This window comes from Polistes dominula, unplaced genomic scaffold (assembly GCF_049000335.1).
Source record: "Polistes dominula isolate Pdom_NZ unplaced genomic scaffold, Pdom_raw_medaka scaffold_35, whole genome shotgun sequence".
Taxonomy (NCBI): Eukaryota; Metazoa; Arthropoda; class Insecta; order Hymenoptera; family Vespidae; genus Polistes; species Polistes dominula.
Window position 1 is genome coordinate 2,164,711 of NW_028300968.1, and position 12,429 is coordinate 2,177,139.

Consider the following 12,429-nt stretch of genomic DNA (forward strand, 5'->3'; position numbering starts at 1 on the left):
TCCTCAAGTTGCGGATAGAAAAATCTAAGAATAAATAGGCCTATTTGTCTTAGATAAAAATGGAAGTTAGCTAAGAATACATTGAATAAGCAGTCGAGAACAACAGATTAGAATTGGTCTTCCTGTTCAATGTAGGTTGTGAGAGGTTGTAGGGGTTGAATGTAGGTCTAATTAGCCCATACCATAAAACAACTTTATCAAGAAACAATAAAATAATGATATGATATCCAAAGTGTACAAAGTAACATGTTACAAAAATTAATGTCTAGTATTATCTTTAACAAATTTGATAACCAATTGGGTCATTGGAAGACTCCTGTTCCCTCTCCCACTTTATCTATTTTTTAAATCATTTTTCAAGGTTTTAGGTCTCAATTTTCAAAGTTATCACATTATTACTGTATGAACAAAATTAACTACCTTATTATACTTTATCTTATTATGTAGACAGGTAGATACTAGAAACAAATGCTCGGCTTTATAAATATTTTAAGTTAAGTGTATGAATTGTTAGGAAATGATAAATATAATGTTTGCATATATTGTCATTAAAAGAAAAAAATTGAGCTTTAAAAAAAGAACACGTTTTAATTTGATTCAAATATTTACACATTACAATAATTATCAGTCGATAATTAAAATTAAACAACTTAAGTACGATTAGTATTATAATATGGATAGGTTGAATTTATTTATAAATAACTAAAAATAAGAATTATATATAGTTGACTTTAAAAAAGTGATAAGGAGTGTGAATAAATTTATATTATCAAATTAATTAAAAAAAATATTTGTACAAATTAGATTCTTCCTCTATGGATTCGTAAAAGATAATGTCAAAAAAAAAAAAAAAAAAAAATATATTAATGTTATATTCAGTGAGAACTTTAGGAGGAAATTTTTCATGTACATATAATTTTGAGATTTATGAACGGGAAACATTTTAAGTAGCATAAAATTTCGTACTTGTTGTTTACTAATCACCTCTCAATCCCCACCTGTTACCATATATTATCAACAATTCTTGTCTGCTTCACATATAAAAGTAACTCGAAATGTAAATTACATTTAGTATTCAGGTAAGATTCACAAATTTAGTCAACGTTCGAATCTTGCAATTAGTCATTCGTTTATTCGTTTAATATTCATTAACATTTGTTCGATTAATATCTTTGAAAATAATCAGTAAAATAATTAGTAATTAAAAAAAAAAGCTTCTTGATAAAAAGGAATCTGTAATTTGAAAAATACCAAATATTTTAAGATTAGACAAATAGATAAAGGATCATGAATTAATACGTATTTATATATATAAATATAATAATAATATAAAATAATAATAAAAAAATAATAAATAAAATAATAATAAGAAAATATACAAATTACAATGGAACCGATTCCTTTAATTATAATGTTCGCTGTAGCGATCGGTTTTATTCCATTTGTAAGCATTGACAAATTATTCAAAATAATCGAAAAGAAGGATTCTATATTTTCTTCAATAAATATTCCTAAGGTATTTAATTAAATAATTATTGAGATTAAAAATGAATAAAAGAAAATAATAATAACATTATTTTTAAACATGAATGTTTAAGTTAAATCGAGCATACGATTTCATCGTTGTTGGTGGTGGAAGTGCAGGAGCAGTAGTTGCCTCAAGATTGTCTGAGATATCCAATTGGAGTGTATTGTTATTGGAAGTTGGTGGTAATGAAAACGAGATTACAGACGTTCCAAGTTTTCATGAAGACCTGCATTTAACAGAAATAGATTGGCAATATAAAACTATTCCGTCAAATTCATCGGCATATTGTCTAGCGATTGAAAAAGGCGAATGTAATTGGCCACGTGGAAAAGTTCTCGGTGGTAGTAGCGTAATCAATGGCATGGTCTATGTGCGTGGAAATAGGTAATTATAAACTTCATTTAACTGATCTGTCTACTTTTTACTTACATATGCTATATCGAGTAAACAAAACAAAGAATATCATTCGTACAATTCTCTGCAATTCTTTTATTATTACACATATTTTTATTATTACCAACAATACTGATTAATTATATTTTAGAAAAGTTTACGACGGTTGGGCAGAACTGGGTAACACTGGCTGGAGTTATGACGAAGTTCTTCCTTATTTTCTCAAATCAGAAGATATTAGGATTCCTTCTTTAAAGAACTCACCTTATCACAAAACAGGTGGTTACTTGACTGTAGACGAATTTCGATATAAGTCGCCACTTTTAGATTCTATTATACAAGGTGGTGAAGAACTAGGTTACAAAAATCATGATATTAATGGTGAAAATCAAACTGGCTTTATGCTCACGCCGGGTACGGTTCGCGATGGGAAACGTTGTTCGACTGCTAAAGCTTTTTTAAGACCGGCACAGAAAAGATCTAATTTACACATAGCTTTAAAAGCTCAAGTATTAAAGATACTCGTTAATGACAGAAAACGTGTTACGGGAGTACAGTTTATTCGTGATGGATTGGAACAAACAATTATGGCAAGAAAAGAGGTAATATTATCGGCTGGGGCAATCAATTCACCTCAATTGTTAATGCTGTCAGGAATAGGACCAAAAGAACATCTCAAAGAACACGATATACCGGTAATATCTGATCTTCGTGTAGGTGACAATCTTCAGGATCATGTTAGCACTGTCGGATTGTTTTTAAGATTAAACGAATCTATTAGTTTAGAAAATAAACAATTAACAACATTAACATCATATTTAAATTACATGTTATACAAAAACGGTTATTTTACTGCTGGAGTCAATGCAATTGGTTTCGTTAATACTAAATACGCTGATCCCTCTGATTATCCAGATCTTCAGTTTCACATTATGTTATCAAAACCAAATGGTTTTAATAAATATACCAAAAATAATGTAGGATTTAAAGATACCGTTTACGAAACCCTACAGAAAGTGATAGAGAATACTGAAAATTTGTTGGTATTTCCAACTTTAATAAAACCAAAAAGTACCGGTTGGATTCGTTTAAAAACGAAAGATCCTTTTACTCATCCCGTAATTAATCCAAATTATTTCGCTCATAAGGATGATATTAATGTTATCATCGAAGGCATAAATATTCTATTATCTTTGTCAAATACAAGTGCAGTTAAAAATTCCGGTTTAGAATTGTATTCCAAAGAATTGCCTGGTTGTCAAGAATTTCTTTTTAATACGAACGATTATTGGGAATGTCTTATAAGACATTACACTTTTACATTATATCATCCAATTGGAACTTGTAAAATGGGACCAAAAACAGATTCTACAGCTGTCGTAGATCCAAGATTAAGAGTTTATGGTGTAAAGGGTTTAAGAGTCATTGATGCATCTATAATGCCTTTCATTATTAATGGTAATACTAATGCACCCACTATCATGATTGCCGAAAAAGGTAGCGATATGATAAAAGAGGATTGGAAAAAAATATAAAAATACATTAATTTTGTAAATTATTTTATCACACAAGTGAGAATTATTATTTATTATTAAATAAATATATAATTTATTATATTAAGTTTCGGTTATATAATCTGTAAAATGTGTTTTTGAATTGATAATGTTCAGAGTACCTTGAGCATTAATAAATAATTATTTATGAATTATATTTAACACAATACTATACTCTATTAATATAATTGTAATTGAATTTAATTAATAATTAATAAAATTAATTAAATCGTATATCATAGTATTTAAAATAATTAAATTAATTTAGGTTTTTTTGTTGTTGTTGTTGTAATTTATTTAAACAAATTAAAAATAAGATAAGCTGTTTTACTTATCTACCTTAGGTAATATGATTAAAACGATGAATAATTAACGTATATAAATTACTTTGATTGCAAAAGAATAAGAAGTTAAAAAAATATAGAAATATAAAAACAAGAGGAGAAGGAGGAAGAAGAAGAGGAAAAATAAATATATACATATATACATATAAAATACATAAATAAAGTTAAGGGAACATGCAGTTTACTAGAATATTTTTCTAACCATCGTGGCTAGTAATCATTTCGTTTGAAGCTTGCTAATTATGCCATAACATAGATGGTGGAGACATGTGTTTGTGAAATACGAAGACGACCCGACACTCACCCGGGGGTATGAGTTGCCCTACTTTCCCCTATATTAATTTTATCTGCATACAAATACTTCATGATTTCATATTATGTCTTTTCAAACACAATCGGGGGATATTTTTTCTTTTTGTCAGATATTGTTACTTTTATTTATTTCTTTTCTTTTTTTTTTTTTTTTAAACTATACGTTTAGATTAACATATATATTATTTATAAATCTTCTAAGAATGTGCGCGGCATACGACGCGTTTAGTATTTATGATGATTATATTCGGAATGTTATTTTTTATCGACTATATATATTACAAAAGTGATGATAATGATGATGATGATAATGATGATGATGATGATGATGATGATGGTGATGGTGATTATTATTATTCTTTTCTCGGATCGTTATAGATAATAGTCCATTTATCACATTTAGATCATCTAACAGTATTGATAATTTCTTAAGAAAAAGATCAAGGATGATCCTTGATTTCTCTTGCTCCACTTAAACTACTTACGGTCCTATTTCTTCATCTACCTTTCATTTGCATCATACCACCGGTAATCGTTTTGTGTAGTTAAATAGAAGATGAAACCAGTTACGCGGTACTTCAAGTTGCATCATAATCGATCATCCGAAATATTATTCTGAACTTTCGCCTGAGAGATCTAAATAGATCATCTGATAAATAATATCTTGCAAATGAGAGATGAAAGAGAGAAAGAGAGTGATTGTACATCACGGTAATATTTTATATCGCGAGAATGGAGAGATTCCTGTATTTACGTAAGTTTTAAACGTAAAAATGGCGTTTACGCGCGTTACATATTACTTTAAATTCTTACGAGTTTATCCTATCATTTAATTTTTATATTAATTTATAAGATCTAACGCGTAAAAAAGATTTATTTTCTTTTTTTTTTTATTAAATAATATAAATTAATATTAATACATAATTATTATAAATTATTTAAATAACGTAGTAATGGAATGTTTTTTTGTTGCTTCTACGATTATTTATTTCGTGATTTTAAACAAAAAATATTAATTTAATTATATAACAATAAATTTCTCATAAATTCTTCATACCACACACACACACACACACATACTGCACAGCGCATATATATTTATAAACACATATGTGCATATAAGGATTCTTTACTTATGGTAAAATAAGGTGAAATAAGATATTTTTTTTTTCTGTTTTTCAAGAAAAATAATAATAAATATTATAATATATTATTTGGTAATACAGTATTGACGTAAGAGGGTTTAAATTCGATGTTAGGATTATGATGCCGGAAGAGATCGTGATCTCAATTACCTCAAGAAAAGATTTCGTATCTTTCGTGACGCGATGAGGAGTAGTAGTACCCTAATCGACAGTTCGAAGTCACGTGCGTAGGCCCAATTAAAATTTAAAGCTATTTCACTCATCCACTGAACGTCTCATCCCGTAATTCATCATAGAGTGAAGGGAATATACGTTCTTTTACGCCTCCCACATCTTACGGTTGCTCATCCTAATGCAGGGAAGGATATGTATACGCAACCCAGCACTAAGGATAAACTGTAACAAAGGATCACCAGACTATATAAACACCGCGGAGCATCATTTTCTCAGTCCACATAGAATCTTCATCGTTCATACACCAATATGAATTATCACGAGGTACGTCATTTATTTATGGATTATATTAAATAATTAACATTAATTATTGATCGCCAATACGCGAAGATTTGATTGCGAAATTTAAACGCATCATTCAACGGAATAATTATCTCTTTTCATTCCTATATACATTTCAAAAAAAAAAAAAAAAAACAAATTAAGTACGCACGCCATTTTTGTTCGAATACGATTAAATAGAAAAGAAACATTGTTGAGACAGAAATTAATCAATAATTATTGTTAATAGTTCGTTTTTATTTTATCGAGATAAATATAATGTCATGTGTTTAATGGGGGGAGGGTTTGCATATAAATTTCCATGGTACATGATCCCCTATGTTGGTCGCGTTCATGTAAAAGAAGAATTTCAAATAAACTCAAGGTTGTTATACAATTATTTAATGAAAACAATTAACACGGTATTTTATAAGGGTGGGTTTGAGAGAGAAAATTAAAAAGGTAAATATAATTATAAGTATAGAATTTAACCCCTTAAGTTGCAAGCGGCGTTGTATTACGTTGAGCCAAAATTGTTCCTCTCTTAAGGAGTTAATCGTTCCATTAAATATTAAAACACGAGAAACTGCTAAAATAAATAGAACAATTAAAAACATGATAATATAATGAAACTATATATATATAATTTAATATTTATTATAGTGTACGACAATTGTCATAGTACTATCGTGTATCGGTAGTAATGTACTTGCTGGACTCTTACCGGGTGGTGGTGAAAGTGGTGGGTATCAATACAGACCAGGTAGCGGATTCAATGATAGATTCGGAGGTGGGGTAGGTGGTGGATTTGGCAGAGGTGGTGCAGATTTTGGTGGATCTAACTTTCGAGAAAGACCTTCGGGATTATATGGAACACCAGCTTTCGGAGGGGATGGTAATCGTGCCGGTAGTGGTGGTGGTGTAGGTGTTGGTGGTGGTACTGGGGGTGATTTTGGAGGAGTATCTTCTACTTATGGGGCACCTGGATTTGGTACCGGTGGTAACAGAGGATACCAAGGTGGTTTTAATGGAGATTATGGAAGGGTATGAATTTGTTCAATTGTACAAAAATGTTATTCAAAGATTTATTTAGTTTGAAGATTATATTTACACACAGTTTGAACAAATCTTTCGTTATAATTTACAGCCGCAACCGTATAATTTCCAATATCAAGTTTATGATCCACCAAGTGGAAACGATTATTCTCAACGCGAAAGTAGCGATGGAAATCTTGTACAAGGGGAATACAGAGTACTGTTACCAGACTCGAGAACTCAAATAGTAAAATATACAGCCGATGATGCTAATGGTTACAATGCTGATGTTCAATACGAAGGTCAGGCTCAATATCCACAAGGTACGGTCAATTTAATGTATTTAAATCAGAATTTGTATTCAATGGTCTTCTAGATTTATGAAATCTTGTTTTTCTTTTTTAATTTATTTATATATTTTAAATAAAAAGACGGCAGATACGGAAACAATGGTTTCGGTAATGGAAATATTGGAAGTAATCAATATTTGCCACCGCGTGGAAATTACCGGAAATAAATAAGATTATCATTACTGGTTAATATATTATTATTGATGTACTCGTCCACGCTTGAGCAACAACAACAACAACAACAACAACAACAACAACCACCATAGACCTCTTCACTTCTGTAAACGTTTTTTTTTTTTATTATTTAATCGTGCATATTTGTCATATTTTTCATCGTTCATAGCTATTTATGTAAATGTAACTATGAAATAGTATAATTTATTACATATACATCGTATATACTACGTTACATATACATTATTAATTATTATACGCGAATAATATTATAATACAAGAAATATACGTGCTTACCGCAAAACAAAACTCTCCTCCTCCCCCCTTCTCACCCCCCTTGGGTTTTCCACACATAGAGGAATTCTGCAATTTATATATAACTATATCTATGTAATTATATATACATTTGTAGTCACATATGATGACGAATATATAATATCTTTTATAATCATCTTACCAAAACTCGTATTTCAATTTTTATTAACAAATTTACGATTCTTTGCTCCAATTCACCACCTTTCTTCTTTCCTTATTTTTGAAAATTCAATTTTCAAATTTGTAACAAAGTTAACTCAACGAGATTGAGGTTTACAAAGATTTGACTAAATATAATATATATTTAAATCTTTTCCTTGCAAACATGCAAAATCGATCGATCGATTGGTATCGTACGAGCAAATATTTTATGTTCAATAGAAAAAATGAAAAATGAATATGTTATTATTATAAACAAAAATTAAGGAATAAAAAATAAAAATGAAATTTATAATTAATCTTTTACATCTATTTTATGATACTTTAGTTTAACAACTTGATGCAAGTATATACATTTCTGTCAAAATCATATTATTAAATATAAAAAATATTATCAATAGTAGTTATATAAATTATAACTTTTTTGTTAGCTTCTAAAAATAATTATTTAGTTAAAATACTACATAAGAAAATGATTGGTCTCATATCTTGTTATAAACTAATAAAATGTTATAGTTTTTGTTTTGTTTTGTTTGTTTAAGTAGGCCGTACTTTTCAGTATTTAAAATATTAATTTATTTTCTTTATGTATAAATTGGTTTGAATTATTTTTTTTCTCTTGTTTCTTTTTCTTTTTCTTTCTCTTTCTTTTTTTTTCTTTTTACAAGTAGACAATTACTTTCTACAACATTTGTTTTTTCACATTTAAAAAACAAGCCCCGTTCGCACCATTTTCTTGACCACTAAATACAACACACGCTAAACCATTTGTTGCTGTATGATCCCAAAGTTTATTAATCCATTTGTTAACAGTAGAAAAGGTTCGTTTGAGACGTTCATTTTGTAATTTTTCTTCACTTATTTTAACATGACATAAAACAAATTGATGTTGGATTGCTATTTCGGTGGCTCGTTCAACCGCATGCTTGTTATTATCACTTGTTACCAGGCGTATCTTTAAGAGAAAAATAATTATTAAGATAACAAATTATTTTTATATTTAATTGTACTATAAATTGTTAAATTACCTGATCACTCTCTTTATAATTTTCATCGTTTTTAACTTTCAAGGATGATGTACTTAAATATTTCGAATATTCGTTTATGATCTCTTCAGTACCGACAATAGTTGCAGTTCTTTGTTCTTTAGCTATGTAGTTAAAGATAGACATTGCATATTTATTTATTTCAGGTTTCTTCTTTTGTTTTTCATATGTATTATTATTACCGAATTTTATAGTTTCACAGACTTGCAAATCTGCTTGTATTACGGCATCCCCAAAATCTATACTATTAGCTAATTTTAATTGTACTAATTTCATTGAAGCTTGCGAATCTTCCGTCGAACAATGACCTTTTGTACCTTGTTGTATATTTACACCTAAAAATTCTTCGCTAAAAGTTGTAATTTAGATTTTCGGTGTCTGAAAACAAAAAAGGTAAATAATTTTGTTAGAAAACTAAACTCATCAAAATAAATCTACGAAATATACTGTAAAAATATTAATTACCTTTCGCCAGTTATATTAAAGATAACAGATGTATCAATGATATACGGATGCATCATTTTTAACGTGTGCAAATCAGAATTTAAACTCTGTCCTACAAGAATGCAATCAGGGGGAATGATTTTTTTTAATTCTTTTTGTACGTCTGCCAAAGTTGTAGTAACATCACTTAGCAATTCTTTTGTAATACCACTGTATTGAGTCAAGTAATCGATGATCTGATTTTTAGGCTTAACTAAAGTATCATAAATAACCTGTAATGATAAAAAAAAAACAAATATAAAATCATTTACAATTTTGTTGAAAGATTATATAACTTACATTATAACTTTCATCGACGAGTGATATTCTAGTGAGTTCCAAATTTCCAGTATCGGTTTTACACATTTCACAATCCAAACCTAACATAGGTGATTTAGCGGTAACTTCCAAGTAACTATCTTTAGTGAATATATAATCACGGTATCTAAAATACATCATCAGTTTCATATAATTCTGTAAAGCTATAGTTTTACTTAATATATCAACATATTATAATAAAATTTACTTTCTCGCTAGATCTCCTTTTATTGGCACGGGATAATTTTCTTCCACCATTTGTCGTATGGACAATAATAATTTAACCCTAGAGAACTTATCGGTAGAAGGTAGATCGTTATTAATTTTTATCATGGGTATATTAACAGGAAAGACAGCTTTCATTAATCGTATCATATCTGTGCCATTTTGAAATGCAGTATCTAAAGAGCCAAATTCTGTAATAGAAATACTCTCTTGTAAATTTATGTATTATCGTTAATTATATTTTTATTTAGTTGAATATATTAATAAATACGTTTAATTAGTTTGTCACTTTGTGTTCTAGATAAGGGTACTGCTATAAGTTCTTCTATTATGGTACTGCCATAAGATGATGGTGTAAACACTTCCAAACGAAATTCCAAATTACTTGTTATGCTTGAAAATACACTCTCATAAGACATGAAATGATATTCCGTAAGACCTTCCACTACAAAAACTATGGTGTGAGTGATCTGCAAAACAAATCATCAAAAAAGATAAGTAATTAAATGCATCTTATTATTTTTATCATTGTTATTATTTAATTTCATTTATTACCTTGTTGTATTTTTCTAGTTGACACCATCGCATAGTTGTGCATGGTGAATGGTGACCAAGGATTGAATACAATAACAAATTTTGTATATCACTGAATAATAATGGAACTCTTTCTACATCTGAAGAATAAGAAACGAGACATGCATTTCCACCAATTGGCTTTAATTGTAATCGAGGTCTTGCTTTAAGTAATTTTTTACGTTCTTTTAATTCTTGCTTTAACTTCAAATATTCTTCTTCGGATAATCTGTATTTAGACAACAACAAGAAAAAAAAAAACAGAAAAGACAGTTTACAAATCTTATGCATTGTTAAAAATGATTTTATAGTTAAAAGAACTATTTATAATAATCAAAATACCTAGGCTTCTTTCGATCACATTCTTTGTCTTCTTTTATTGTAGTATTCTCTTCATCTTTTATTTCATCACTCGTACTATTATTGGTTTCATCTACCTTAGTTGAACAAGATCGTTTACGATTTAACTTTTCATTATTTAATATTTCAGAACTTTTATTCAAGTCATTCATTGAATCGGTTTGTTCCATTTTCTTAAAATGTATTCAATTTAATGATATGATATCAAAATTAGATGTTCATAAAATAACTTACAGTTTGTTTCATTTTAAACATTCTATCTTCGTCGTTCAATTTAACAATCTCCAAAAGAGCAGCCATTTTCTTCTTTTTCTTTTCCAATCTTTGTTGTTTCTTCGTTTTAGGACTCTTCATTATTCTCGATTACTTTGAGATGGGTTGCAACAGTCATTTGTTGCCTGTAAAATTGAAAAGATAATTATGTTTAAAGTGAAATAACAAATATGCAATCATAGATACACAAGGAAGGTTATAATTTGAAAAGAAATATTCAAAAATGAAAAGAAACTGTATAAATGAAATCAAGTAAGTGTTAATACTTTGATTTTGGGTAAAATATAATTCAATATATTTAAAAAGTGTCTTTTGCAAGGACACATTTCACAAAATAAATCTGTTTATTAATTATTGCTAAACAATAAATGCTATATTAGATAAATCCATGATTTTTGTTGTATACAATATTGTATAGTAAAATGTACCGTAAAAATCAATTTCAATTTGGAATATATGTCAACACAATTATGTTTAATACATTACATATTACCATTTTCAATTATTGAAACGATAGATTTCACTCGGTACAACTAAATTTCTACAATTGTTCATTCGTAACTTAGCAATGCAATTCAAATTTAAATAATAATTAAATATATATTATGTGTATATATATATTTATATATATATATATATTTTTTTATTTATCTACTATAGTATTATTAATTGTAAGTAGAATGCAACAAAGTTGTCAAATATTATCATATAAATGCATATTTTATTAAATTATATAAAAGTAAATATCTCACATTGCACGAGTTTAAAGAGGTTAGACAGAACCAAGTTATTTCAAGTAGTATCTCACAGATGGCGACGGTGTGTTATTTTTTTTAGAGATCCTGTGGGAGGGACGTGCCATACATATTGCTGGGGTTGCTATTGGCTGAAAATTTTGGGGGACAGCTTCTGATATAACGCGCAGCCATGTTTATTTTTAGTATGTATAAGTAACGGCTGTGGTTAGTTATGAAGATATAATATCCAGGAATCCTAGCTGATTTATTAATATTGGAAATTAAAAACAAATTGTTCGAATGATTAAAATAATTGTAAATATAATATATATATATTAGATAATTGTATTTATCAAAATTGTATAAATTCCTACAAGTTGTTTTGAAATTTCAAAATACTGTAATGCCTTTTATCAAATCAAACTTAATTGAATCTTTCTTTTTGAATTTATAATAATTTTTGTGTGTAACCTAGTCTATTTTAATTTAAACTTTTTTAATTATCATTAAATATGGTTCATTTTTTTTCTGTATTTGATGCAATTCATTATTTCATAATTTTTTCAAACCAATTCACCACTCTACCCCCTACACTATATACAACTTGTATA

At 28.2% G+C, this 12,429-nt stretch overlaps 3 protein-coding genes across 4 annotated transcripts; 2 read left to right on the top strand and 1 right to left on the bottom strand.

Annotated features, from left to right (window-relative positions):
- Window positions 1-1,362: 1,362 nt before the first annotated feature.
- LOC107069860 (glucose dehydrogenase [FAD, quinone]) lies at window positions 1,363-3,708 on the top strand. Its single transcript, XM_015327518.2, has 3 exons — window positions 1,363-1,516; window positions 1,599-1,912; window positions 2,073-3,708. Exons 1-3 carry the CDS (start codon window positions 1,388-1,390, stop codon window positions 3,454-3,456), a joined length of 1,827 nt encoding a protein of 608 aa, XP_015183004.2. The 5' UTR covers window positions 1,363-1,387; the 3' UTR covers window positions 3,457-3,708.
- LOC107069861 (uncharacterized) lies at window positions 2,073-7,371 on the top strand. Of its 2 annotated transcripts, none has more exons than XM_089173270.1 (5): window positions 2,073-2,200; window positions 5,634-5,773; window positions 6,434-6,814; window positions 6,918-7,128; window positions 7,237-7,371. In XM_089173270.1, the coding sequence occupies exons 2-5, from the start codon at window positions 5,759-5,761 to the stop codon at window positions 7,320-7,322; spliced, it is 693 nt and encodes a 230-aa protein (XP_089029396.1). In that variant the 5' UTR covers window positions 2,073-2,200; window positions 5,634-5,758; the 3' UTR covers window positions 7,323-7,371. The 2 variants fall into 2 exon arrangements, with proteins under 2 accessions (XP_089029396.1, XP_089029397.1); XM_089173271.1 differs by lacking the exon at window positions 2,073-2,200 and adding an exon at window positions 5,478-5,498.
- A 1,037-nt stretch (window positions 7,372-8,408) lies between these two features.
- Rexo5 (RNA exonuclease 5) lies at window positions 8,409-11,182 on the bottom strand. Its single transcript, XM_015327515.2, is given in 11 exon segments — window positions 8,409-8,758; window positions 8,832-8,953; window positions 9,032-9,193; window positions 9,196-9,227; window positions 9,315-9,565; window positions 9,633-9,777; window positions 9,859-10,066; window positions 10,147-10,345; window positions 10,431-10,677; window positions 10,791-10,981; window positions 11,043-11,182. Coding segments are annotated over 11 exon segments (1,950 nt in total). The 5' UTR covers window positions 11,163-11,182; the 3' UTR covers window positions 8,409-8,485.
- Between the last annotated feature and the right edge of the window lie 1,247 nt (window positions 11,183-12,429).